The sequence below is a fragment of the Torulaspora globosa genome, chromosome 8 (genome assembly GCF_014133895.1).
Source record: "Torulaspora globosa chromosome 8, complete sequence".
NCBI lineage: Eukaryota > Fungi > Ascomycota > Saccharomycetes > Saccharomycetales > Saccharomycetaceae > Torulaspora > Torulaspora globosa.
In genome coordinates, this window is record NC_050734.1 from 16,709 (window position 1) to 43,031 (window position 26,323).

Genomic DNA, 26,323 nt, shown 5'->3' on the forward strand with positions numbered 1-26,323 from the left:
AGAACTGCAGAAACAAAATAACTTTCTCCTTCTCTCAAGATGGCTAGCTATGTTATCAGGCGATCATTGTAGTGTGGAGCCAGGAAGTTCAGAACGCAGCAAAAAAAAGTACGATGAAGACCTAGAACCTAGAAACTTTATAGACCACAGCGGAGCTCCAAGCTCGATCGAATCTGATGCATATGCTTATGAGAGCGCCTCCATTGGAAGTGGGAAAAAATACATCAAAGGGTCGGGCACGGTTAACATTGAAATATACAAACGGGAGTACAGTCGGCCGCTCTACAAGATGATGCTGTTTTTCTCGATTTTTCTGGTAGCATATACTTACAGCCTCGATGGTTTGGTGCGCTTTACGTACCAATACCAAGCGACTTCCGAATGGAAGAATAAGTCTTCGCTGAAAGTGGTAAAATGCGTGAAGACTGTGCTGTGTACTGCCGGTCAGCTCGGCATCGCGAGGTCTGCGGACATATTTGGTAGGACTACGGTACTAAACATGTCTATTTTACTGTATATTGTGGGAACGCTAGTTCAGTGCAAGGCGAGTAATATCTCGATGTTCGGTGCAGGTACTTGCCTATATCAGCTTGGATTTGTTGGGGTTCAGCTCACTTTACAGCTTATCGCCATGGACTTCTCCGACTTGAACTGGAGACTGGTTGCGTCGTTCGTTCCAGCATGGCCGTTTGTGATCAACATCTGGATCTCCGGGTATATCACTCAAGCTATTGGTCAGCGCTGGTCGTGGGGCATCGGGATGTTTGCTTTTATCATTCCCTGTGCATGCGTTCCGCTTGGCTTTTGCCTCTTGCATATGAGATATCTGGCCTACAAAAATGCACAAGGAAAAGTGCAGAATGAATTCAAAATGTATAAGCAGTTGACGTTGCGTGAGTATCTGGTCGATATCTTTTTTTGGAGATTGGATTTCATAGGATTCATCTTGCTGTGTGTGTTCTTCGGCTGTATTCTAATTCCATTATTACTTGGTGGGGGAACATCCAGCCATTGGAAAGAAGTGCATATAATCGTTCCAGAGGTTCTGGGTTGGGTAGCAGCTTTGCCGGCATTTTTGGCTTGGGAAGCAAAAGTTGCTAAGCATCCCCTGTTGACTTGGGAGATTATTGGTGACCGTGGAATAATAGCGGCTCTAATGATTGCATTTTACATCAACTTTAATTGGCATCTCTTTGGGGATTACATGTTTACCGTCTTCCTGATTGCTCTCGACCAGTCGGTCTTATCCGCAACCAGAATAACTTCTCTATATTCATTTGTTTGCATTATCTCCGGTACGCTTCTGGGCTTCGTCATCGTCAAAGCAAGGCGGACAAAACCCTTCATTATTTTTGGGATCAGCTGCTGGTTTTTGGCTTTCGGTCTATTGGTTCATTTTTTTGGCAAAAAGCTTTCTATGCCAGGGATAAGCGTTTCGCTAGGTATAATGGGTCTAGGTGCTGGATTTTTCACGTATACAACTCAAGCCTCTGTGCAAGCGGCTGTCAAAACGCATGCCAAAATGGCCGTTGCAACAGCTCTATACCTCTCAGTATACTCCCTAGGTTCCGCTGTTGGCTCTGCTGTGACCGGTGCTATTTGGACGAATGTCTTATCAAGGGAGGTTTACAAGACGCTGAATCATACCGACGCTGACGCTGCCTACAACTCGCCTAATCTCTTCATCCTAACCAATGCCTATGGAACTGAGCCTCGGCGAGGTCTTGTTACGGCCTACGCATACACTCAAAAAATTCTATGTATCGTTGGGCTCTGCTTCTGCGTGCCTCTTTTCCTGGCGGCTCTTTTTTTGAGAAACCATAAATTAGAAAGTACAGTAGCCCTGGAGAACGTCGATGCAAGGACAGTAGAAGAAGATGAGAAAAGACATGATATTATAAGCAAAATTAAACGTCGCAGGCATGAAGAAAGCGGAAATCTGCCGAGATAGTTCATAGCTAGTTCATTTTTAAAAATTTCAAGCATTAATAAGAGGCCATTGAAGATAATCAAATTTTCCCTTTTCCAAACGATAAAGAAAGATGATGACAGATATCATTCCTGACACTCGCTTTTGTCATCTTCTGGGTTCTTTGCTTTGTATCCGATGCGATTAATTCTTAGTGATCTATAATCGAGAACAATAAGAATAAGTCATATGAGATATTCGCAGACGAGACCTCGTCCTCCCGAGAACTGGAGATAGAACGTAGATAAGTTCAACAGATACCGGTACTCGCGCCATTGAGAATAAAGGAGCCTCAGATTAAAGTGGTATAAGATAACACATAACCGGCCAATGTCCATCAATGGGCCAAGAAGAATTCTTACAGAGAATTCTTGAGAGGCTTCCAATTCGAAATGATCTGTGATGCTCCATCTTGGCTCTGGCGCTCGCGCTGAAGGTAATTGTACCGATTAAAAAAGATGCTAGAACATTAAAGCTATAGCAGCGTCCTAACGCAATGAAACCGACTTAGTAAAAAGCAGCAGGCGCTCAAGTTGGAATATGTCTGCTCATGAGCCATAAAACCGTTTGTGCTCTTTGTTGGTAGTCTTTAACTTGTGTCGGTCCTGTTCTTTCAGATTAATCTTGTCCTTCTTTGAGTCTCCGGATTTCTGTCTCCATATGCAACACAATTTGACCAACGAACATGCCTTTTAACATCACAGCGCAGACTATCATTAGCTGCATGTATGTCAACGTAGTGAGAAATCCTGTACGAGCCATTCTACAACGCACAGCTACATGGGACCTCTCCTCCGAATGCTGTGGTGAATAAGAATACTTTCTTTGAGCTCGACGAAGCAAAAGATGCTGGACAACTGGATCCATCATTTAGTGGTTTTTTACCAGAGGCCGCGTCAAATCCATGAGTCTTTCAGGAAGCATATTTCTGGTGTCTCGCCCGACAGGCAGTCATGGCTAGCTCAGCTGAGCAAGCGCTTCCGCCGACGTAAGCGTAAGGTCCAGCAGGCCGAATATATTAAGCTCTTTCTCAGCATGTGGCCACAGGAAACGGCGGGCTAAAACAGTTCGTCAACGTTTTAATGGGAAAGTTCTGACCTGCAAAGGACCAGGCAGTAGGTCGAATCGGGTACGGTAAAGTTAATATAAGCCACAGCGTACGTTCATCACAGAGCAGCAATCTTTTATATCTCGGCAACAAATTAGTCTCAATTTAATGGGAAAGACTGGCGATTAGATCGCCACGCCACTTGTGGCTTGCAACTCTTTACTGCTTGTTTTTTGTTCTAATATAGCTCTGAGATTTAAAAGCTAAATAAATCATCTTGAATGCAAGAACTCACTGGTATAGTGGAAACAATAATCCGACCATCTGCATCATCACTTTGCTGCTGGCTTCTGGCTCTTTGTTCATGACAACACATTCGAAAAGTGGCAAAGCACAATCATCTCTTGAACGGTCATTATCCTTATTGAGAAATCATCAGTAACATCTCAATGGCAATGACCTCGTCGTCGTTTCCATTAGGATCAGCTTGTTCGCTGATGTGCTCTGTTCGCCAAGAAACGTTGCCCCAGTAGTTCTAGTAAAACTGGCGAGAAAAGCAGACCTAGCAGTTCTGGCAAGTTTACTAGCTACATATGCTCCCAGCATGGTCTTTGTCCATATTCCCCGAAGGAAAAAGAATATCCTTGGTGGAATCTTCATAGTGGTGTGCCTATACTGGGTGCTGCTGCAGCGAGCACTGTTCAAAGATCGATTGACAAACGGTGTGAACCATTTCTGCTTGCAATCTTTGGAAAGATTGGAAGAGCGTCCTGTTAAGTGGCCGACAATTCCTGAGCCTAATGGTAGGATTGGCGACGATGTTATTGAGACTCTGCTAGATCTACGGGATTACGAGAAATGTGTCATGTTTAATCCTGCCTTGGATTATGATCGTTTGAAGATAGTTCAAAAGGGCCTATTCCCTTATTTGAACCTAGACTTACTCTACGCGGACGAGAAGAAATTTTGGCCAGTGTATTCGAGGTGGGATGGTCAGTCAGTTCAGGGCTTCATGCCTAGGTTCTCTGAGGATGAGAATAAGTTCCTTGGTTTCTCGAAGATAAAGTACGATCAAAGACTATCATTCTGGGGGAATTGGCACAGGAATATTATGCAGCCGGCATCAAGAGGCATTGTCATCAGTGCGGGAGCTGGGCAGGTTGAAGACTGTGCCAGATTAGTGAAAGTGTTAAGACATCTGGGCAACAGACTGCCCATCGAAATTGTGCATAGGGGCGATCTTTCAGTGGACGAGCAGAGGCAAATTTTCCAAATTTCCACAGAAGAGGCTTCATCTCATTTTCCAGCACAAGATCTGTGGTTTTTAGACGTTTCAAGCATGTTGAATCCAGTGTATGCTAAGCGTTTTAAAAGCTTCAGTAATAAGTGGCTGGCTGTAGTCTTTTCGACGTTCCAAAATCCTGTCTTGCTGGACGCAGATACCATACCATTCACTTCACTGGATTTATACTACAACTTCCATCAATTCAAAACAACGGGTGCAGTTTTCTTCAAAGACAGGAAAGTAAATTCAGATCTCTTGGATAAAGAACAGTTGGACACGCTAAAAAGGATATTCCTCAACCTCACCGATATTACACCAATAGAAAATGAATCAACTGAGAGCATGAAAGATAAGTTAAAAGCTTCATTTAACGATGATATTGCCGCCGAGACAGTCTACAATATGATAGTTAAGGGCCAGAAACATCACATGGAAAGCGGATTGGTCCTTATCGATAAGACACAACATTTGACCAACCTTCTGGCTTCCATAGCTTTACAGTTTTCATCCGTTAGTGGCTACTTCCATGGTGATAAAGAATGGTTTTGGATAGCTCAAGCTCTTCAAAAACAGTCTTTTACCCTTCATCCGAAAGAGGCTTCTAACGTTGGAAAGCTTGGAAGGGTGGTCTCTGACGAGAAGGGTGAGTTTTATCAGCTCTGTTCGGTTCAACTCTCGCATACTGATGTCGACGGAAGCCTTCTATGGGTCAATGGCGGACTGAGAACATGTAAAAAAGACTCCTGGACCTCCGATTATAGAGATAATAGGCGAATTTCGTCTATGTTTGATAGTGAGGAAGCAGTACGAGAGTACTATCAATCCCCAGTACAGCTAGAGGCCGCTATTATCCCTGACGCGGAGATCAAGCCATGGATAATGACAGGGGAGTGTGCGATGTTTACGTACTGCACTTTGTACAGGGAAGGAGAGTTTGGAGAAGTTATAAAATTTAACGAGACTCAGAAGAACGCTTATAGGGAGATTGTCCGCGTCTGGAATTCAGTTATTCATAGCACTGAAGGTCCAAGCTCTGTCATATAGATATGCGCAGCATGATTTACGGACGCAGTAGGCATATCGGGTAATTTGTGACGTACGAATTCGAGCTTCTTGTCCTCACCGGAGCAAATGGACCGCTGTTATTTGATATTTTTATTTCCAACTAATTTATTATCAGAGTACAAAATGTTATATGATGACAAGTTTGAAGTCAAAATTTAATCTAGAGGCCTCAAAATTTCAAGGTTAGCATTTTGATTTTGAGAGTCCAACATTACTAAGATATATCAATAGCCGATAACGATAAACCTAAGGTACAAATGGTATGTAAATAAACGACCTGAAACTTTAATAAAAGCTATTTAATATGAATATCTGAAGTAGGCATTCTCAAAATCGGTCAGATCTTTGAAGCCATTGATAACGCCCTCCTTCACATCTTCTGGGGTGAGTTTCCCGTACTTCATGTCTCTCGTCTTGTTTCGGTAGTACATCATAACATAGTATACTATCGAGAGAAACATGATTCCTGCGTAGGAAGATATTAAACCCTTCATACCGCTAATGTACTTCGGAGCTTCATCAGGGTACATAATTTTAGATCCACAGATATTGCCTGCAGTATAGCACAGGAACCATGATATTTTCACGGTTGTAATTTTGGAAGAGCCAGCTACTGTTGCGTTAATCAAAATCCAACACATGATGATTGGGCCGCCAATGATGTACAAAAGCCAACAGCATCCAACCAAGGCCCATTTGTGCTCGAGTGGGATTAGATGAATTCCAATTAAGCCAGCTAAAGTGGGTGTGCACAGCATGAATAGAAGAATCGTTCTAATGTTTTTCTTACTTGTGATGGCCAACATACCGGCCGTAAAGACACAAACAAACTCGATTGCACCGGTCGGCAGTTGCAGAACTGTTGCGTTCAAGCCTGAAAATCCGAAGCCTTTGATCAAAGACGAAATGAAATTGGATGTGCCTCCGTTAATGACGCCACAACCTAGACCGATGAGCGCCAAAATCCAACAGTTTAAGTCCTTTTGGGCTTCCAAAGCCTGTGAGAATTTGAACTTAGTGTCTTTGATACCCATTTGATTTTTGGAGACTCTATTGATGACTTTTAACTTCTCCTCGTGTGATAAAAACCTAGCGTTAGTTGGGGAATCTGGTGCCAAATACAAAAATATTAAAGCCCAGGCGAAATTGATGAGTCCAATGACAAGAAAGATCAGTTTCCATGGCGCTAGACTGCTATTCGTGCAGTGTCCCAAACCATACGAAAGCAACGCACCAACCATGGTTGCTATGCCGTTCATGGAAAGAAACGTACACATTCTGAATGGTTGTTCTTGCTTGTTGTAAAACATCCCGCACATCATCATGTTTGATGGAGAAATTGTAGCCTCCATAATTCCCAGTAAAAATCTCAGTGCCATCATGTCCGAGTAGTTTCTTGCGCCAATGTGAGCAACAAGTAGGATAGACCACACAAGCAGTGTGCATCCAGTAAACTTAGCGACAGGCACCCTCTGAATGAGCCAATTGCCTGGGATAGTACCGACCATGTAACCCGCATTGAAAATCGCTGCTATATCACCATATTCATTTCCTTTAAGATGCAAATCTTCCTTTAGATTGTAGGCCGATGCGTAATTCAGCGACAGTTTGTCTAAAAACTGCAACATGTAAGTGACGCAAAGCACTGGTAGAAGCCAGGTATCAATTTTACGTCTAAGTTTTGCATAGTCCAAGTCTGCATCAAAATCAGTATCAAACAGTTCATTAATGAATTCGGCACCGACCGCGTGCTTTTTATCGACGCCTGCAAACGAAGTGATCTCTTCGAGGGAGCCTTCGTCTTCATCCACAGGAGGGCCAATGGTAATAAAGTTTTTCTCCTTTGTATCGGAACTATTTTCGCCCAGAATCGTTTCTTTCATCATGCTTGCTATCTTCATGGGCAAATACTGCCGAGCTTCCTCTGTGCAGGTTTTGGGATCTTTTTATATCCAATTGAACTAGCTGGCGTTCCTTAAGCTCATGATAAGCGTATCGTCTAGATGGGAGTTAGGGCAGATTTGCTTTCAATGATCTCAGTAATCGTTAGTAGGAAGTTCATTTGTGCTTCTCTTCAAGCTTCAGAAAAAGCGACAGCGTCGCTAGCAGAGACATCGCGAACGAACGCCAGGCCCTGAAAGATAGGAAAGCTCAGATAAGATAGCACTTGAACAAACTCGTAACTCGTCGATCGATTTCCGTCTTCGTTGCAACGATCTCCTGCAGCTCCAAGGCCCTAGATTAGCTTTAAATTTCATTCCTGGATGGTATGTTCTGCCTTATTTTTAGTGGCAGATAAAGTTTCTTGCGTTGCATAATTTGAGTTATTCGCTCCGATGTCAACGGCTGATATTTGTGCTTGGAGCCTGATAAGGTATTAGCCGGAAATGCTTCTGATTTAAAGCCTCTGAGAGCAACCATCGTTCGTTCACAACGCCTCGACTTTAGCTTATTACTGCCCCATACTTCAAGATTTTTGCATTATCGTAATATGTCGTTATCGATGAAGCGATTAGCTCACAGCCACGAGGACTTAATGGAACTAAGCAAGTTTCAGATTTGCATTGAGGAAACTTAACTAGTTCCCGCTAATAAAGTGATGTTAGGTTGTTATGTTTGAATAATTAAACTCTGCTGCTTCGCTTGAGTCGCTCTCATGCGGGTGGTATTTGATTGCGTCAGTATCATTCAATGGTCAATTATAGAGTTATCAAAGGTCAATAAATATCTCATTCCATGTAGATGTTCTTTTAGGGATACATTGATCAGCTGAGATATTCTCCAACCGCTATCCGAGTCAGTCTAAACCATCGCATTCTTTTTTGGGAGGCCGTCACTTGTTGCCTCTTGTTTTGCTTACCGAGATTTATCTTCATTATATTAACGCTGTTATCACCAGCACTCCTTGCAACTTCAGCTTTTTGAAAGAACGCTCGGCAAGTATTCGAAGACATATTGACCAAACGGAGAAGCACTTTAAAAAGGCTCGGAAACGAATTCCTGGTTCCGATTCGCTCATTCGCAATAAAACTGCTTGAGATCTTGTTATTATCGAAATCGAAAAGATGCAACATGTCAGCACTGTTATGTTGTGTGCAAGTTTCTCTGGCTCCGCACACCCAGCAGACCATTAGGGTTTGACGTCAAAATCGTAGAAAGCAAAGGATATTCTGCTAATACACCAAAGCATGTAAGATGTTGCCAGCATCTATGGATAAAGTTTGATCGCGTCGTTGAGGCACAATGCTGGTGACAGGCGAATGCAGTTGAACCGGAAATGCCAAGGCCTTAGAATCAGTAACTAAGATGTATTGCAAGGCTCAGGTTGGCTACGTGTTAGACTTGACAATTGCGAGAGGTATGATGTGATGGCCCAGCGAGGACAGTCTTGCTTCATGATGTGATCCTTCTCGGCCAATTCGGCTGTCTAGGCTCCATTTACGTTGGTCCATCTAACTGTCTCTTGGTCATCCGGCCCTACAGCATTAATAATTAAAGGTTAATTAATCATTATGCGGCTGTTATCCGTTGCCTAGCAACGCTTTCAGGCAAGTATGACATCTTATACGAATGGTTTTTTAATGGCACTTCTTTTATGCTGCTCCGGCCCCCCAATCTATTCTCCGCAGGCGAGCTTAATCAGTTGGCTTTGTTGGATTTGACTAGGTCTAGCAGTTTGTTGACGTTTGAGCTCGAGGCCTCTGTACAATCTTATTCGTATGGACTCTCTGCAAAGCCGAGCAGCCAGTAAATCGCCTGGTTGCTAATGGACATGAGGTCAACCGACCTACTGCAGTTTGTTTTCAATTGCTCTTATTGTACATAATTCTCGATAAGATGATTCCACGGACAGGAGTGACGTCTTTGTTTCGATGCTATCTGTCGAAACTCAGGCATCTTCAGGTTTGTCTATTGTTCTCCTCTGGATCATAGATTTCCTGTTATCGATACTACATAAATCTCAAGCTCATAGGCAATCTCCAGCTCCAGATTGCTATGAGATTAGGGTGGTTACAAGGATTAACAGAAAAGATACAAACGAGGATAATACGAAACGATTGGCTTAGCGTTGGGTTCAAATTAGAACTGATTAGGCATCACAAAAAGTGTATAAAGACGAAAATAGGGGATTTGGATTTAGCTTGATATCACTGAGATAATTTTTCTAAATCACACCACAAATTCTCGACTCTCGGTAGCCAAGTTGGTTTAAGGCGCAAGACTGTAATTGTTCAAGGAATCTTGAGATCGGGCGTTCGAATCGCCCCCGGGAGATTTTTTTTTTTGTCCCAACCTCTTAAGGTCTCATGAGGAAAGACACTACTTCATCATCAGTAACATCTTAATATTTCACAGGAAATCGATTTTGATTGTAAGTAAGCACATTTGCCAGTATCGGTGATCGCAAAGCAGAGTTTGTATGGAAATATAATTGATATCGGTAACTGTATTGAATAATGTCTGATTATGATATAGCACCCAACGATCAAGACACTCGAACCAAAGGCTACAGAAAGTATGATATTCATGAAGGGATTATTTTTTGCATAGAGCTCTCGGAAAGTATGTTCAGCGAGCTTGAAGAGCTAAATTACAAGGTCCAGTTGGTGGAGATTCTGGAGACGCTCGATCAGCTCATGAGTCAACTTGTGATAACAAGACCAAGTACCGGGATTGGTTGCTACTTCTATAATTGTGCCCGAAGCGGTACAAAAGATGGTATTTTTAGTTTGTTCTCTCTAAGGGATATCAACGCTCGAAATATGAAGAAACTTAGCGATCTGCTAGAGGATCTGCAGTATGGAAGAACATCACTTCGTCAGTTCTTTTCATTTGATATTCAAAAGAGGACGCCGCTAGAATCGCTTCTTGAGCTGGTCAGAGATGAGTTCGTTCGAGATATCCCCGATCAGAAAGCTTTCAACAATAAGAAGATCTTCCTATTCACCGATAATGACTCCCCACCAGAAGCGTCGGATCCCGCAGCCAAGTCAAGATTGAGATACCTAGTTAATGATCTAGACGATAGGTTCATCAATTTCACAACTTTTTTCATTGGAAGTGAGACAAGACCATTTGACAACAGTTTTTACTCTGATATTCTTCGGCTTGGTGCGTCTACCAAGGCCAACACCGAGTATGACGGTCCCAACACAACGCCAATTTCAGCAACTTTCATCAAGTCACGAGTGCTCAGAAAGCAAGAGATCAAAAGGATTATGTTTCAATGTCCTCTAATTCTTGATGAACCTTCGAAGCTCATAGTGGGCGCGAAAGGGTATACAATCATAAGTCATGAAAAATCTGGCGTCAGGTACAAGCTAGTGTATGAGAATGAGGAGGTCAGACAGGAAGCTTCCTCTCATAGGAAATATTTGAATGCTAAGACAGGAGAGGAAACCAAAGAAGGCCTCACAAAGGTGTTCCCTTACGGCGACTTAGAAATAAACCTTTCCGATAAAGAATTTAACGAGATGAAGAAAGATTATGCGGAAGATGAATCATTTTTGAAGGTAATAGGATTTAAGACAACCGAGAGCTCCTTGCATTATTACAACAACATCGAAAAGGCCGTCTTTGTGGTACCTGACGAGACGAGATACGAGGGCTCCATCAAGACTTTGTCATTCCTATTTATCAATTTAAAAAGGAAGGGAAAAGTAGCCATCGTTTGGGGAAAGCTTAAATCAAACTCTAATCCTGCTATATTCATTCTCTCGCCATCCGATGATCTCAGTCCCAATGAGGGATTTTACTTGTTTCGAGTTCCATTCTTAGATGAGTTGAGAAGATTTCCGCACGTTTTAGGCAACCCCAGTATCCTGTCAGATGATTATGAAAACCTCAAAGAGGTGACGGCTAAGATTGTTGGATATTTCAACTTAAAGACTGGTTACGAGCCGTCTGAGTTCAAGAATCCTTCGTTACAAAAGTATTTTAAGGTACTGCATGACTATCTTCTGCAAGTGGAGGAGGAGCCCGAGAAAGATGACGAAGAATGGCACAAACTGAAAATGCTTGAAGAAGATGATTCGTTGCGTAAGATTTCACAGATTCGTGATAAAATTATGGAATCAAATGCCTCTGACGATCCCCAAATGCAAAGGCTAAGCAAATATATGAAAATATGGAATAGCCTCTATCACAGAATTTATGAACAATGCACGGTTGAAGACGCTCCGAAGATTAAAAGGAAGAAAACCATTAATCTATGACATCATGCTCGGTCGGCTACGGCGAGATTTCTAACTCGCACATCATAGATAGGTGATCGCTGGCGTATTCGCCCTCATGTGGCTGGCCATGGTGAGGCATCTCGCTGGATGGAGGCATTCGCAAAAGACCTCTGATTTTAATGGAGTTTTCTTTCTCAAAAACATCCAACGGATCCACGCTTCGCCTATCATCAGAATCCCATTGTGTTATAAGGAATAAGTAATCAAGCAAGCCGCGCCAAGTATTTGCCCAATTAGACATTTCTGGCTCACCGCGCTTGTTGTCTAAGCCTGCATTGTCAGGATGGACTTTATTGTAGGCAACCGAATATAGGGAAATCGCCCTCATATCGAGGGAATTATGTAGGGATTGCATTTCATGAACAAGACGCGATTGCTCAGCGTTCGCAGTAAATGTCTCAGGTACGGGTGTTTGTGGCTGATCTTTGCCGAACTTCTCAATGTTACCACCTTCTTCATCATCAGCTTCTTCCTCCCCGTTTCTCAGCTTTGAGAATGTATAAGATGTACTGCATTCTATTACTGTCCTTGCCCTGCCTTTATATTCCACGGGTTTGGATGTCATCGATAGATATGGCGTATCAAAGGGCTGGGAATTGAAATCCCCACAGAAAAGAGGAACCCACTGCGTCAGATTGCCGTCGTTGCCATTCTGCAGGACATTCACCCTCTTCATGAACTCCTTCACTTTATTCAACACCACGTAACATTGGCGTGTTCTTTCATATGTTCCGAAAGGATGCCAAAACAAGTGGCTCGTCCCGATCAAGATGCCGCACTTTGTGTTATGCGGATACTTCTGCTTAACCTTGTCAGTAAATCTCAAAGAAAGGATTAATCCACTATTATGCGTTAGGGTTCTTCGCTTTATGTTGCCAGACCTTTCATTGTCAAAATCAATCAGCATCCGATCGGTCATTTGAAAGAGGTCGCGCTGCCATGCAATAGAAACACCGTGGTTTTTCGTCGGCTGCTTGTAGAACTGTGTATCATACCCCAACTTGCCCAATTCCTCCTTCCAGAACTGTTGGTACTGTATGTAGTCGATTTCCTGGAGACATAGCACGTCTGGACGGTACACTTCAAACTCGTGCCGAAGCACCTTAGAGCGGCGGAACCATTTTAAAGCATCGCCGCTGTCCGGAAACAATTTCCTTCTGATCAGAGCCTGTGCCAGGCAATTGTAAGTCATTAGCCTGAACGTAAAACCCTTTGTAGGTTCCCCGTCGTGCAAGGTAAGCATGGGTCTCCTAATAAATTGCAGTTCTGGGGGATAATCGGGATCCATACCCTTCGCGATCAATGCCTCTCTCTTAGCTTTGCGAGCTGCTTCTCTTTCTGCTCTGACCTTTGCTACATGCTCAGGAGACATCTCTTCTTTGCGATTCCTGCGTTTGCCTTTGTCTTTCTTGCCCTGCTTCTTCGCCACCTCATCATTCTCGCTCTTTTGGTCTAAAACGGCGTTCCCCAGCTCCAAAGAAACCCCACACTGCCGGTCGGATGCCGTGTCGGTCATATGAAGATACAATTGAGCCCTGGGGGGCTAAGTGCAACGTAATAAGGCTCCAGTATTGGTCTGTCTTGTACTCTTCGAGTGCTGTTGATGAGCCTTGTGGGCAATTTCCTCTCACTATCTACGAAAGATCTCGGCGAAAACCTCCAAAACGCAGGAAAGTCTTCAATAAATGGACTTCCTAGAAAGACGAATGTCTAGCACTTTGACCGTCAGGCATAATATGCTGTCCAGAGATTGCTGATCTCTGCCAGTCATCGAACTCTTATATAATCATTTCTTGTCCCGATCTGTTTACCCGCAGCGGTACGCGATGCCGAAAATCTTTGAAAAGCTGGCTCTTGAAATGCTATCAGACTAAGTGTTGAAGAGATCGAATTGCAGGGCTAATAGCCATCTCCTCGGTCTTCTGGCGTATACCATGGTATTCTATAAAATAACGCTTTCAAGGTCTTTGATTGGCGTTCCTCATACTACTAGAAGCATCGTGAAAAGTTTGGGTCTTGGCAAGACTGGTTCGGTGGTATACCAAAGAGTGACACCTTCATGCGCTGGTGCGCTGGCTAAAGTCAAGGAGCTGGTCAAGGTCGAGGTCACTGAGCAAAAGTTATCCAAGCAGGCGCAGAGAGAATTGAGAAAATCGAATCCGGGGTTCACCGTGGAGAAGAGGCCGACTGCTTAATAAAGTCTGGAGCGCTCATGTAGGGAATGTCCATGTAAATACTATATAGAATAATTCTGGTTAAAGGTTCAAAATGCAGGGCTCGACATCTCAGCCGGCAGTACGTTGGTGGAAGGTAGGCCGTCACGATTGGACTCTTCCTCCGGATCGTCATCCGAGAGAGCAACGCTAAAGGAATCGACTATTCGGAATATATCGCTACGGTCAATTGCTTTCCCGTCGAAGCTCAATTCAAAACTTTCGTTCCACGATGAACCTGTTGCTAGTGTTCTACCGCCTCCTGCTGCGGCTGGTGTTTTTATATCTCGTAGGTACTCTGTCAGGCCTGCTGTCATCTCTTGTAAAGAGTTGTAAGAGATATCCTTGTCGCCGAACCGGTATAGAGGTTGTGCTTTGCAGTATTCCCTTCTATAAATATTCTCGATTTCCTTCGAAACCACATGATAGCGCTTGTCACCTAGCATAACAGGGCTAAAGAGTTTGTAGTTTCTATAATTGGTGGAATTTTGACCGCTACTGTATGCCACATCAATAAGTGGTCTCAACTTGCCCTCTGCTCTCTTTCTCTTCTGCAGATCAACTGGTGGAGAGAAATATCGGTTAGCGATGGCCCTTTGCTTTTGGGCCTTATTCAGAAATGGAACCATCGAAGCGTCCTGCTTTTCCTTGCATCTAACATTTTTTGCCTTTGCATTAGCGGCCTTCGCACTCTTCCCTGGGGAGGTACGATTCGAAGTTTGAACAGTACGCGGCGGCTGTTGGGAAGCTCGATGCCCCGGTGTATACGCCATCCTATAGTTTTGAATGAAATATGGGGGCTCTGGTTGCAGCATCGGCTCACCAGCCTTCGCGTATGGCGATTTGGAGCCAGGCGAAATTCTCAGATTGTCTGTCAGGTCCTGCCCAAGACAACCTGTATAGTCAAGGACTGGAGTGGCATCTTCAGCCAAATAATTTTTGTTATTCAGGGTCCTCTTAGTAGGTGATGAGATCTTTGACTTAAAGCTGTGTCTCGGCTCCTCAGCGCCGCGATACGGCATTGCAGCGGTAGTGTTGATCGTCTACAAGGATCAATTGGGTAGCCAATTGGCAATATTTAGCAGAAGAATGGTGTCCTCTTGCGACCGCTTCGCTAGGATATTCACTTGAAAGGGCGATCTTTTGTGTTTATTGGGCCGCCCAAAACAGTAAATCCAGATCTGTTCAGCCTTATAGTTGTCACGTGATGATAATACTCTATATACAAAGTCTATATAAGCCTGAGGTTCAAGCCAAGTTAGAGTTCTAGTTCCAGCAGTCCATCGAGACAGTCAATCTTGCCTACCTTACAGTTTTTTACCGTGTCTCCTATCGCGGGGACGGTTGTAGCGCCTGGCTTCAGCTTCAGCGTTCCGCGAGCGGATGGAAAATCAGAAAGGGCACATTGTACCATGTTGAACTGCGACACTGATGTTATGTTAACGCTGAACTTCATGTCTGGGCTGTCCTGGATGAGCTTCTTGATGTATTTGAGTGTCCAGTACGAGGCCTGATGCGAGGCAGCACTTTTTAGTACTGCGTCTCTGTATTGTATATGCCACAGCAGCCTACTGACCTCTTTTTGCGTGAAACAAAGCGGCAGACCGCGCAAAACTTTCTGGATTTGCAGATGATTGATGATGTCTGGGAACCTCCGCAGCGGTGACGTGACAGTTAAATACTGTTTTGCGCCGATCATGCTGTGAGCAGCCGGATATTCGCTGTAGAAACTAGAGTTTAGCAGCGAAGAAAGCATGTTTATGTCCTTGGTGGTCGGAAGAATGCCCTTCTTAACTTTCCTCTTCATGTTCTCATATTCCCTTTCTGCTTGGTCACGCATTGAGAGGGTCTGGTAGCACCGGAAGACGCCCGGTATGTTGTTTTCTGCGAAATACCGCCCCGCTAGCGTGTTCGCCAGGATCATCAGTTCGGAGACGAGCAAAGTCGACGCGGTCTCCTTCTGGTCAAAGAACGAGATCTCTCGGTCGACTGGTGAGAGCGCCACCAGTCCCTGGTTGAATCCGCTGCCAAAGACGACGGCGTCATCGTTGAATATCCTTGATTTTCTCAACAGGCCAGAGATCCGGTGCATTTTTTGAAGGTCGCGGACAAGAGGCGTCACCGCTTTGCCTTTCCCAGCGTCCTCTAGGTATTGGTCGACCACCTCATAGGTAACCTTGGGGAAATTGGAAATTAGCCCCAGGCGGATCTTGTACGTCTCATAAAGCACCTCTATTCTCTCGCCAGAAACCTTCACATCAACCGAAAATGTGACACACTTTGTCTTGCGGCCCTGCTTACCAAGATCGCCCGCTTCGCAGTAAGCCCTCGGAAGCATCGGCACGACTATGTCGGGCAGATAAGTCGTGAAAGCCCTTTCAAAAGCCATTTTCAGAATCTCGTCTCTGATGCCACTTTCTTCGTTCAGACCACTCTCGGGGAAAAGCGCGGTTGGATCGGCGATGTGGACGTGCAGCGTGAACCTCCCCTTCCCGGCGTCCTCGATCGAGACACCGTCGTCAATCTCGTGGGCATCCTCGGCGTCGATACAGTACACCGGCAAATCCCCAAAGTCGAACCTTTCCACGGCCGCCTCCTTCTGCTCCACCGGCTTCGCGAGCTCATACACAGTCTCGTTCACCTGGCTTCTTGGCGAGCTCCCGGGCAGCGCGAGCGCAAAATTACAGTGGATCGGGTTTTCCACTACGTCCTCCACCAAAGTCCGAGAGAGCAGTTGCTCGCACCTGTCTCGCGTGATGTCGCCCTCCGCAAACTCGCGAATCTTTCTGAAGATGTTAGCGATCAGCGAGACGGCGGTCTCGTTACTTTGCAAGTTGCCAGCCGCGTAGTCCTTGAACAGCTGAATGATCTGCGGGAACGAATCCGCCAGCTCTCGGTACCGGCCTCCGTTAGCCAATCTGGCAAACTCGTTGATTTTCACATGACCATCGGCCTTCAGCTCTTCTTTCAGCCTAGCATAGAACAGATGTTGCGACTCGAAAGGCAGCACCGTCACCGCTACCGGCGACAGCAGCGCCCTGCTCATCGTAATGTCTCCCCACAGATGGCTCTTCTGCTGCGCCTCCAGCCCCCAGTAGCAGGCCAGCAGGCAGGAGGCGTCCATCTCCGAGCGCGACGTAGCCACGCTCTCGGCGATCACTCGTTCCACGTACCGGTCTCCGTCGGCGCTGCCGACGGCCCGCGACAGCTCGAGCGACTGCACCATCAGCACAAGATTGAAGAAGGGCAGCGCCTGCGGCCCCGCCGCGTCCTGCAGCCTTCGGTGCAGCAGCTCCAGCTTCTTCAGAGCGATCGGCAGCTGCGCCCACGCACTCTGCGAGATCTGCTCCGCGGCTCCGCTCGTTACGAGCCGCCGAGCCGCCACCGGCAGCAGCAGCGTCTCGTCCGCACGGTTCTTGATCGTACCCACGGGCTCGAACCCGTGTTTCGCCTCCCGCACCAGCAGCGTAGCGGGCCGCGAGAGCTCCGCGGGTAGTTCGCGCGGTATGCGCAGCAGCACAGCGCTCCGGGAGCCGAACCGCAGCGACCCGTCTACGGTGGCAAACGTGTAGCGCGGGTCCCGCGTGCTCACGGGCACATCGACGCACATGCACAGCTCGGCGGCATGCGCCCTGAGCAGCACCAGGTCCCCGACCGCTAGCGGCCTGCGCATCAGCGCGCCCGGCGTCAGCCGGGCGGCTGCCGCCGAGCCCTCGGGGTGCTCGTCGCGGCCCCGCCAGCACCGCTGCAGCCACGCCCGCGACGGCTTGCTGTATCTGGCTTCGTACCGCGAGCCGAACTCGCGCCGGATCTGCGGCAGCTCCTTCACCTCCATGCCGGGCTCCAGGTCCCCCGTGCGGGCCAGGAACTGCTCGCTGATCGCCTGCGCGTCCGGCACGCTGCTCGTGCTCGGCAGCGGCGGCACCTCCAGCTCGTCTCGCGTCCCGTATCTTGCGGCGGGTCTCCGTGCAGCGGACCGCAGCCGCGCCCCGGAGCCATGCAGCGCCCTCGCCAGCCATCTACCAGGCACCATTCTTACTCGCAGCCCTCACGTCCGCCGACGCCATCTCGAGCAGTTGGCGTGCTCTTCTGTACTGGAGCGCAGTTGCAAGTGAAAATTCCAAACCCATGCACCCATCTCACCTCTGACGAGTTCACTTGAAATGGTAGCGCCGTTCCCATCGCGGCATCATTCGCAACGACCAATCACAGCCCTCGCAACCTTTCCCGCCCCAAAATCCGTCCTCGCAGCGCTCCCCGCCGCCTCCCACCAGCAGCCGGGCCGCTCGGCAGCGCTGCGCAGGACGCGCCTGTTGGCGAACTGGACAGCGCCCCAGCTATCGGTCCAGCGACTGGTTACAGCTGGCGGGCTCAAATTCCCTCTGGGGCGGCGGTTATATATATAGGAGTGTTGTAGTAGAGGTTGCCGGTTGCTGACGTGGTGTTTGGCATTAATTGGCAACGACACAGATAATAGAATGTTGTCACATCTCTCCAAGAACAAGAAAGTACTACTGGCCGGCTCGCGGCTGGCAAGAATGGCGTCGACTGGCGCCGTCAGCAGTGGAGCTGCGGCTCCGGCGGGCAGCTCTCATCCACAGACTACGTCTGTGGAGAAAGCTGGCACCGGGCCTGCATCTTTCAAGACGGCCAAGGTTATCGAGACCAATCACGACGACAAGCCCAACGTGGTGATTCTGGGGTCTGGCTGGGGTGCCATCTCTTTTCTGAAACACATCGACACCAAGAAATACAACGTCTCGATCGTTTCGCCAAGAAACTATTTCCTTTTCACGCCTCTACTGCCCTCCACGCCTGTCGGAACCGTGGACGAAAAATCGATCATCGAGCCCGTGGTTAACTTTGCACTCAAGAAGAAGGGCAACGTCACGTACTATGAGGCGGAGGCTACTTCTATCAACCCTGACAGGAACACGGTCACGATCAAGACGATCTCGACCGTGCAACAGCTGACCAAGCAGGAGCAGTTCTTGGGCATCTCGCAGGAGGACGCAGCGGAGATTAAGTACAACTATCTGATCACGGCGGTCGGAGCCGAGCCCAATACGTTTGGCGTGCCGGGTGTCGAGGAATACGGTCACTTTCTCAAGGAAATCCCCCACTCGTTGCAGATCAGGGAAAAATTCGCCAAGAACCTGGAGAAGGCCAACCTGCTGCCAAAGGGCAGCCCGGAGAGAAAGAGACTGCTGTCGATAGTGGTTGTTGGTGGTGGCCCGACCGGTGTGGAGGCCGCCGGTGAGCTGCAGGACTACGTTCACCAGGATTTGAGAAAGTTCTTGCCCTCGTTGGCCGAGGAAGTGCAGATCCACCTCGTAGAGGCCTTACCGATCGTCTTGAACATGTTCGAGAAAAAATTGTCCTCGTATGCCCAGAAGGTGTTGACCGACTCTACAATGAAACTACACTTGAGAACGGCTGTCGGAAAGGTCGAGAAGGATCATTTGATCGCCAAGACCAAGCATGAAGACGGATCCGTCACTGAGCAGACCATCCCATACGGTACCTTGATCTGGGCTACCGGTAACAAGGCTAGGCCTATCGTCACCGACCTGTTCAAGAAAATCCCAGAACAAAACAGTTGCACAAGAGCTCTCGCGGTTAACCAATTTTTGCAGGTCAAAGGTTCCAACAACATTTTCGCCGTCGGTGACAACGCATTTGCTGGTTTGCCTCCAACCGCACAGGTGGCTCACCAACAGGCTGAGTACTTGGCAAGGTCGTTCGATAAGATGGCTCAGCTACCTGGCTTCCATGAGAAGCTTGCCCAGAGAAAGGAAAAGGCAGATGTGCTTTTCGAGGAGAATGGATTCAAGAGCTTTAACTACATCCACTACGGTGCATTGGCCTACTTGGGTGCTGAAAAGGCAATCGCCAATATTTCATACGGTAAGCGGTCCTTGTACACCGGGGGAGGTCTGATTACCTTCTACATCTGGAGAGTGCTATACTTGTCTATGATCCTATCAGCAAGATCGAGATTTAAGGTCATCACTGACTGGATGAAACTGGCCTTTTTCAAGAGAGATTTTTTCAAAGATTTGTAAGTCTTTGCTCATTTGCATAGATTGTGACATTAAGAATCAAAACCCTTTCATGATTATTTATTCCTGTCTGTGTCATCCGCGACAATTTCTTTTGTACATATTCATTCTCACGAACTGTATCCTATCCCCATTTGGCTCTCCTTGGAATATCAAGAAGTAACGACTCCGAATAATGTAATTTGTTCGAAATCTATGTACCTGGTCAATAAAAAATCCATCACTCTGAACAACCTCTGATGACAACAGTTTGCATCACTGGAAAAATTGTTTCGCCTTTTTAATATTCTCCAAGACCATTTGCTGGCAATCATCGGAAGTATTTAGCACAATGAAGCACACCATGTTGGATGAAAGCTCACTCACGTATATGTTTTCATTTATTACCAGTGTTCTGAAACCACTCTTTAACTTGGTGCAACTCTGCTTGAAATTTTTCATTATATTCGATATCTTTTCGAACCTTTTGGGATCCAGCCTTTCGCCGTTAGCGGCATTACTCGAACAGATGACAAGGAATGTACTTCGCTCGAACAAAATGATTTCACACGCATCCATTACAGATTTTAATTCCTTCAGATTTGCTTGATACGTCGCCATATTGGGAATTAACGAGCACACTATCTGAGACCATGCCTTGTACAAACTTTCGTCCCATATTGATGTAGGGAATCCCACCAGATTAGGGAACCCGTATTCTGCTGACGTCTCTTGTAATTTTCTCATCATCAGCTGGAATAGCTCTTCTCTTTTGTCTAACTGCACCAGATCCATCTTGTGCAACAGGACAAATATCTTGGCATCCGGAGAATAATGCTTTAATTGCTTCAAAGCTCGGGTAAAGATTTCGATATCTTTCATGACTTCCTGAGACTCTACGTCGAAGACATGGATAAGCACTTGCACCATTTGGAAGATGTGATCCTTTTGCTTAGTAAAGTAGTTCTCCATGAAGACATCCTGACCACCACAATCCCATAGATTAAGGGTCATATTGCCTAAAAACCGTCGGTGCGAGTGCTCAACATCTATAGTAGCCCCGAGGCGACGTGTATCGAAAGCTGAGTAGTTACTAAAGATGATGGACCTCATTGATGACTTCCCGGAGCCAGAACGCCCCATCAACAATAGTTTTTTCCTGTTATTTGTAGCCATTATAGTATATCAAAGAGATTTAGCAATACAGGTTATCTAGCGATGTCAGAGAAGGCCCTTGAATGGCTTCTTCTTTCCTTGGCATCTTATCTTCATCAGAATGCTAGTTTCCTTTAATTTAACAGCTGTAGCAGCGAAGTGAAAAATATCAACTGAAGCGCAGAACGATGAAAGCGATGAGCTTTGTAGCTCTTTCAAGGCCATTCAGAGCGTTCGCCGTCTGTTATAAGCTCAGTAGAAGGTATTTGACCACTTGCATCACAGGAATTGGGAATCCTGAGCCGAAGTATTCGAATACCAGACATAACGCTGGTTTGGTGCTGCTGGATTTGCTTAAAAACCATCTTGCAGGGAGAGAAAGGACATATAAACCGTGCAGTAATGCGGCTGCAAAATATTTGCCCATTAGCTCAGGTCTTATTCTAATAAGAGCGGACGGCAACTTTATTAATCTGAGTGGTAAAACTGTGCTGCCGTTATGGAGAAAGCTGCCTCAGGACAAGACTGTTCACATTGTTGCCCACGATGAGTTGAGTCTCCCGCTTGGCAAGGTGCAGCTCAGGAAGCCCGGCACGAGCTTGCGAGGCCACAATGGATTGAAGAGTATCTATGATCAGCTCGGGAATGGTAATTTTTACAGATTGGCGGTAGGAATTGGCAGGCCGACCGAAAGGGATCCTGCGATAGTCTCAGAATACGTCTTGACGAAGTTTACTCCAGCAGAATTGGATGTTCTAGCGTCGGAGAGTCTCAATAAGGCTCTCGAACGACTGAAAGGGTACATATGACGGCTTGCGCAGTGTCGCATCCCGTCACGATGAGTAAGTTCAAGGATTGGGACGTTCAGCGCCATAAACTATGTAGATCAGATAGTTTCGAATGAATCTTTGCTTGAAGCCCTTGAGCTTCAGGTCAAAATCTTTATGTTTAGCCACTCTTTTTGCATTTTCGAGAGAACCGAGATCACCCAGAAATATTGCTCTACGTTTCAAAACTACAGATTAAGTCTAAGTAGAGGAACCGAATTACGAATACAATTAAATTAAGCAACCGCTCTAAATTATCGGAAAACCTTCCGCCATATGATTAAGTGACCCCATTTCACAGCCCGATTGGAAGAATGTGAGATCATTCCCAGAATTTATTCTGGCAAGATCTCCATAGCTACGATTTCCAAATATCCTCCCGATCCAAAGCAGCTCGATTAGCTCAGTCCTGCCTCGCATCCATCGATAGTGATGAAGTAACTAGTTGAGTCAAGCTTTTCGTACGAGACGACTATCGTTATACGACCAAAGCCAGTCGAGATTCTCATATTGAAGTGCCTGTCAAAAGGTCTGACATCTCTTCATCAGTCCACTACAGCTCGACCAGATATCATCGAGGCAGATCAAACATTGGAAAATCTCGAGAATGGGCAAGGTTACTCAATTGCTGGCCCACCCAGTGGAATTGAAGGCTGCACTGACGTTGAAGTTTATCAGACAGCCATTGTATGCTGCAGATGACACGAAAGCTACGCCAGAGCTGAGAAGATGCTATGAGCTTTTGGGAAGGACTTCGCGTTCCTTTGCTGCCGTCATCATGGAGTTGCATCCTGAACTCCGCAATGTCGTGATGTTATTCTACCTAGTCCTGCGTGCTCTAGACACAGTCGAAGATGATATGACGCTCGAGCCCTCGGTGAAGGTCAAGCTGTTGCGCGAATTCGACTCCAAATTGGACACCAAGGATTGGTCATTTGATGGCAATGGGCCCAACGAAAAAGACCGTGTCGTGCTTGTCGAGTTCCCATGCATCCTGCATGAATACCACCAGCTGAAGCCCGCATACCAGAGGATAATCAAGGAGATCACCAAAAAGATGGGGAACGGTATGGCCGACTACATTCAGGATGAACAGTTCAACCTGAACGGCGTACAGACCGTCAAAGACTACGATCTCTACTGTCACTACGTCGCCGGGCTGGTGGGCGACGGCCTGACTCAAATGATTGTTTACGCCAACTTCGGAACAAGCGACCTATACAGCGAGAACGAGCAACTCTACGAAAGCATGGGTCTGTTCTTGCAAAAGACCAACATTATCAGGGATTACGCCGAGGACCTGGAGGACGGACGCTCGTTCTGGCCCAAGGAGATCTGGAGCCAGTACGCGGACAAACTGGTCGACTTCAGCAAGCCACAGCACACGCAAAAGGGCGTGCAATGCATCAACGCACTCGTGTTGAACGCCCTCGGCCACGTGATCGACGTCTTGATCTACCTAAGTTCGCTTCACGAGCAGTCTGCCTTCCAGTTCTGCGCGATCCCGCAGGTGATGGCCATCGCGACGCTGGCTCTCGTCTGCAACAACCCAGACGTCCTCCACACCAATGTCAAGATCAGAAAGGGAACAACCTGCTACTTGATCCTAAAGTCAAGAACCCTGCGCGGATGCGTCGAAATCTTCCAGTACTACCTGCGCGACATCAAGAGCCGCATTCCCGTGGAAGACCCCAACTACCTCAAGATCAACATCCAGGTCGCCAAGATCGAACAGTTCATCGAGGAAATGTACCAAAACCAACTACCTCCAGGCGTCAAACCACGTGAGACCGCCGCCTACCTAAAGACGCTACAGAGATCTAAATGTGATAAACTAGTGCTAGCCACGGAAAGAGAAGAACAATTGAAGTTCAACATGTTCTACTCCGCGGTATGTGCCCTGGGACTCGCACTACTTTTTTTCTACTATAAGTAATTGCTCCACGTATAGACAACCCCTCAAAGCTATGCAGATCGTCAGGATCAACAAGATCCATTATAACATTACCGGTATCGGCAACAACCCGCTGCTTCTGGTCGCTGACACCTTCATCTTCGCTAACAATAGATCACGTGCACATGTGAATCCAATTTTCATCTCTGATCTGCCCACGTGCCGCCGGTCCGGCTTTTGTGTGCAAAAAGGGTCCGGCGCCGTCGTGTGCGGTGATCTGGACAAGCTGCCGAGAGCCATGATTTATTAGATACTGACAACGTGGGTCAATATGAGCGGACTTGCGCGAGAGAAACGAAGAAAGTTTTGTGTAATATCTGGTTGGTAATTCTGGAAGCACGTTGTCTGCGTAGAGGACGGCGCAGAGGTCTTGCGACGTGTGGTCTCTTGAGTGGTAATTGCGCTCTTCCATCTTGCCGATCAACGTGTGATTAAGTGTAATTTACCACTATTAGCCTGATGCAGTTCTGATGGGAATAGGAAAAAAAAAGTCTTGGGACTCTGGGCGTAGTTCCATATATAAGCCAGGGGATCTTGACACTTTGGTAGCCATTTGCTGGATTACTTCTTATTCTGAAATAGCAGACCACTAGCAAAGGGAATTCGAGAATCAAAGATGAGCGAGATGAAGGATGGTGAGATTCACCACGAGGTCCGTGAGAAAAATATCACCAAGGGTGGTAACGCTGCATTCCACAATTTTATCAACGATTTCGCTCACATCGAGGATCCTCTAGAGAGAAGAAGGCTGGCGCTGAAGAAGATCGATGACGCCAGCTTTGGCTGGTACCACGTGCGTGCCATTCTGGTGGCAGGTGTTGGTTTCTTGACCGACTCTTACGATATCTTTGCGATCAACTTGGGTATCGCGATGTTGACGTATGTGTTCTGGGAGGGAAATATGCCAAGCTCGACCAACACTCTGTTGAAGGTTTCTACCTCTGTCGGTACTGTTATCGGTCAGTTGGGTTTTGGTTTGATGGGTGATATCATCGGTCGTAAGAAGGTGTATGGTATCGAGTTGATCATTATGATTTCTGCTACCATCCTGCAGTGTACGGCTGGTCATTCTCCCGGTGTCAGTTTTGTCGCCGTGTTGACTTTCTACCGTATCATTATGGGTATTGGTATTGGTGGTGACTACCCATTGTCCTCTATTATCACGTCTGAATTTGCTACCACCAAGTGGAGAGGTGCCATCATGGGTGCTGTCTTTGCTAACCAGGCTTTCGGTCAACTTGCCGCTGGTATCATTGCTTTGATCCTGGTTGCCGCTTACAAGAGCGAGTTGGTTAATGTGAAGAATGGGAAGCAGTGTGGTCCTTCTTGTCAGAAAGCCTGTGACCAGATGTGGAGAATTTTGATCGGTTTGGGTGCTGTTCCAGGTGCCATTGCCCTTTACTTCAGATTGACCATCCCAGAATCACCACGTTACTCTCTGGACATCAACGCCGACTTGAGCAAGGGTACCGCTGATATTGGTAAGTTTGTTTCTGGTGAATATGGTGACGCAGAGGCTGACCAAATTCAGCGTCTGGAAAGAGCTCCAACCGCTGTGGAAGCTGTCGACATTCAACCACCAAAGGCATCTTTCAAGGATTTCTGCACACATTTCGGCAAATGGAAATACGGTAAGATCTTGTTGGGTACCGCTGGTTCGTGGTTCTGTCTGGATGTTGCCTTCTACGGTTTGGGTCTAAATACCGCCGTCATTTTACAAACCATCGGTTACGCCGGTAGCGAGAACATCTACAAGAAACTTTACAACACTGCTGTTGGTAACCTGATCTTGATTTGTGCTGGTTCCCTGCCGGGCTACTGGGTCTCCGTCTTCACGATGGATATCATCGGCAGAAAACCAATTCAGCTGTTCGGTTTCTTCATTTTGACCGTGTTGTTCTGTGTCATTGGTTTCGCTTACCACAAGCTTAGCGATGGAGGCTTGCTGGGGTTGTACATCGTGTGTCAATTCTTCCAAAACTTCGGCCCAAACACTACCACTTTCGTTGTTCCAGGTGAATGTTTCCCAACCAGATACAGATCCACCGCTCATGGTATCTCTGCTGCATCCGGTAAGGTCGGTGCTATCATTGCACAAACCGCTCTAGGTACTTTGATCAACCACAACTGTGCCAAAGATGGCAAGAAGCAGAACTGTTGGTTGCCACATGTCATGGAAATTTTCGCTCTATTCATGCTTGTCGGTCTTTTCCTTTCGTTCCTAATTCCAGAAACCAAGAGAATGACTTTGGAAGAGGTTTCTGAGAAATACCACGACGAAATTGATCCTTCTGCTTACAGGGGTGCTGTTGCTGGTTCCAACCAGACTTCCGCCGACTCTACCGAATTGGAACACGTCTAAACCTGATGGATTCAAAATTCAAAATTCTGGTAATTTGAAAGTAGTCATCCATCTGATCATTGTGAAAGAGGTATTCTATCCTTTACTCTTCTGGCTTTGGCTTTTTGACATAAAAATCTCAAATGAGCTTGGCATTCACTTCCGCAAATTGCCCCAGGAAGCAATCAC

At 46.6% G+C, this 26,323-nt stretch overlaps 13 protein-coding genes and 1 non-coding gene across 14 annotated transcripts; 9 read left to right on the forward strand and 5 right to left on the reverse strand.

Annotated features, from left to right (window-relative positions):
• Nucleotides 1-49: 49 nt before the first annotated feature.
• Nucleotides 50-1,951, forward strand: HG536_0H00150 (uncharacterized protein; the record flags this gene model as incomplete). Its single annotated transcript, XM_037285419.1, has 1 exon — nt 50-1,951. One exon carries the CDS (start codon nt 50-52, stop codon nt 1,949-1,951), a length of 1,902 nt encoding a protein of 633 aa, XP_037141315.1.
• A 1,670-nt stretch (nt 1,952-3,621) lies between these two features.
• Nucleotides 3,622-5,346, forward strand: HG536_0H00160 (alpha-mannosyltransferase; the record flags this gene model as incomplete). Its single annotated transcript, XM_037285420.1, has 1 exon — nt 3,622-5,346. The coding sequence occupies one exon, from the start codon at nt 3,622-3,624 to the stop codon at nt 5,344-5,346; it is 1,725 nt and encodes a 574-aa protein (XP_037141316.1).
• Nucleotides 5,347-5,666: 320 nt separating this feature from the next.
• On the reverse strand, nt 5,667-7,268 carry HG536_0H00170 (uncharacterized protein; the record flags this gene model as incomplete). Its single annotated transcript, XM_037285421.1, has 1 exon — nt 5,667-7,268. The coding sequence occupies one exon, from the start codon at nt 7,266-7,268 to the stop codon at nt 5,667-5,669; it is 1,602 nt and encodes a 533-aa protein (XP_037141317.1).
• Nucleotides 7,269-9,556: 2,288 nt separating this feature from the next.
• On the forward strand, nt 9,557-9,642 carry HG536_0Htrna4Y. Its single transcript is given in 2 exon segments — nt 9,557-9,596; nt 9,606-9,642. It is a non-coding gene; the product is annotated as a tRNA-Tyr (tRNA).
• Nucleotides 9,643-9,824: 182 nt separating this feature from the next.
• YKU70 (ATP-dependent DNA helicase YKU70) lies at nt 9,825-11,582 on the forward strand (the record flags this gene model as incomplete). Its single annotated transcript, XM_037285422.1, has 1 exon — nt 9,825-11,582. The coding sequence occupies one exon, from the start codon at nt 9,825-9,827 to the stop codon at nt 11,580-11,582; it is 1,758 nt and encodes a 585-aa protein (XP_037141318.1).
• A 16-nt stretch (nt 11,583-11,598) lies between these two features.
• HG536_0H00190 (CCR4/nocturin family protein) lies at nt 11,599-13,119 on the reverse strand (the record flags this gene model as incomplete). Its single annotated transcript, XM_037285423.1, has 1 exon — nt 11,599-13,119. One exon carries the CDS (start codon nt 13,117-13,119, stop codon nt 11,599-11,601), a length of 1,521 nt encoding a protein of 506 aa, XP_037141319.1.
• A 418-nt stretch (nt 13,120-13,537) lies between these two features.
• MRPL33 (mitochondrial 54S ribosomal protein uL30m) lies at nt 13,538-13,798 on the forward strand (the record flags this gene model as incomplete). The annotated part of the gene is made up of 1 exon (XM_037285424.1): nt 13,538-13,798. The coding sequence occupies one exon, from the start codon at nt 13,538-13,540 to the stop codon at nt 13,796-13,798; it is 261 nt and encodes an 86-aa protein (XP_037141320.1).
• A 68-nt stretch (nt 13,799-13,866) lies between these two features.
• Nucleotides 13,867-14,838, reverse strand: HG536_0H00210 (uncharacterized protein; the record flags this gene model as incomplete). Its single annotated transcript, XM_037285425.1, has 1 exon — nt 13,867-14,838. One exon carries the CDS (start codon nt 14,836-14,838, stop codon nt 13,867-13,869), a length of 972 nt encoding a protein of 323 aa, XP_037141321.1.
• Nucleotides 14,839-15,074: 236 nt separating this feature from the next.
• DSS1 (exoribonuclease II) lies at nt 15,075-17,849 on the reverse strand (the record flags this gene model as incomplete). The annotated part of the gene is made up of 1 exon (XM_037285426.1): nt 15,075-17,849. The coding sequence occupies one exon, from the start codon at nt 17,847-17,849 to the stop codon at nt 15,075-15,077; it is 2,775 nt and encodes a 924-aa protein (XP_037141322.1).
• Nucleotides 17,850-18,294: 445 nt separating this feature from the next.
• On the forward strand, nt 18,295-19,881 carry NDI1 (NADH-ubiquinone reductase (H(+)-translocating) NDI1; the record flags this gene model as incomplete). The annotated part of the gene is made up of 1 exon (XM_037285427.1): nt 18,295-19,881. The coding sequence occupies one exon, from the start codon at nt 18,295-18,297 to the stop codon at nt 19,879-19,881; it is 1,587 nt and encodes a 528-aa protein (XP_037141323.1).
• Nucleotides 19,882-20,133: 252 nt separating this feature from the next.
• Nucleotides 20,134-21,033, reverse strand: GTR1 (Rag GTPase GTR1; the record flags this gene model as incomplete). The annotated part of the gene is made up of 1 exon (XM_037285428.1): nt 20,134-21,033. The coding sequence occupies one exon, from the start codon at nt 21,031-21,033 to the stop codon at nt 20,134-20,136; it is 900 nt and encodes a 299-aa protein (XP_037141324.1).
• Nucleotides 21,034-21,200: 167 nt separating this feature from the next.
• On the forward strand, nt 21,201-21,821 carry PTH1 (aminoacyl-tRNA hydrolase; the record flags this gene model as incomplete). Its single annotated transcript, XM_037285429.1, has 1 exon — nt 21,201-21,821. One exon carries the CDS (start codon nt 21,201-21,203, stop codon nt 21,819-21,821), a length of 621 nt encoding a protein of 206 aa, XP_037141325.1.
• A 625-nt stretch (nt 21,822-22,446) lies between these two features.
• On the forward strand, nt 22,447-23,775 carry ERG9 (bifunctional farnesyl-diphosphate farnesyltransferase/squalene synthase; the record flags this gene model as incomplete). The annotated part of the gene is made up of 1 exon (XM_037285430.1): nt 22,447-23,775. One exon carries the CDS (start codon nt 22,447-22,449, stop codon nt 23,773-23,775), a length of 1,329 nt encoding a protein of 442 aa, XP_037141326.1.
• A 634-nt stretch (nt 23,776-24,409) lies between these two features.
• PHO84 (phosphate transporter PHO84) lies at nt 24,410-26,155 on the forward strand (the record flags this gene model as incomplete). The annotated part of the gene is made up of 1 exon (XM_037285431.1): nt 24,410-26,155. The coding sequence occupies one exon, from the start codon at nt 24,410-24,412 to the stop codon at nt 26,153-26,155; it is 1,746 nt and encodes a 581-aa protein (XP_037141327.1).
• Between the last annotated feature and the right edge of the window lie 168 nt (nt 26,156-26,323).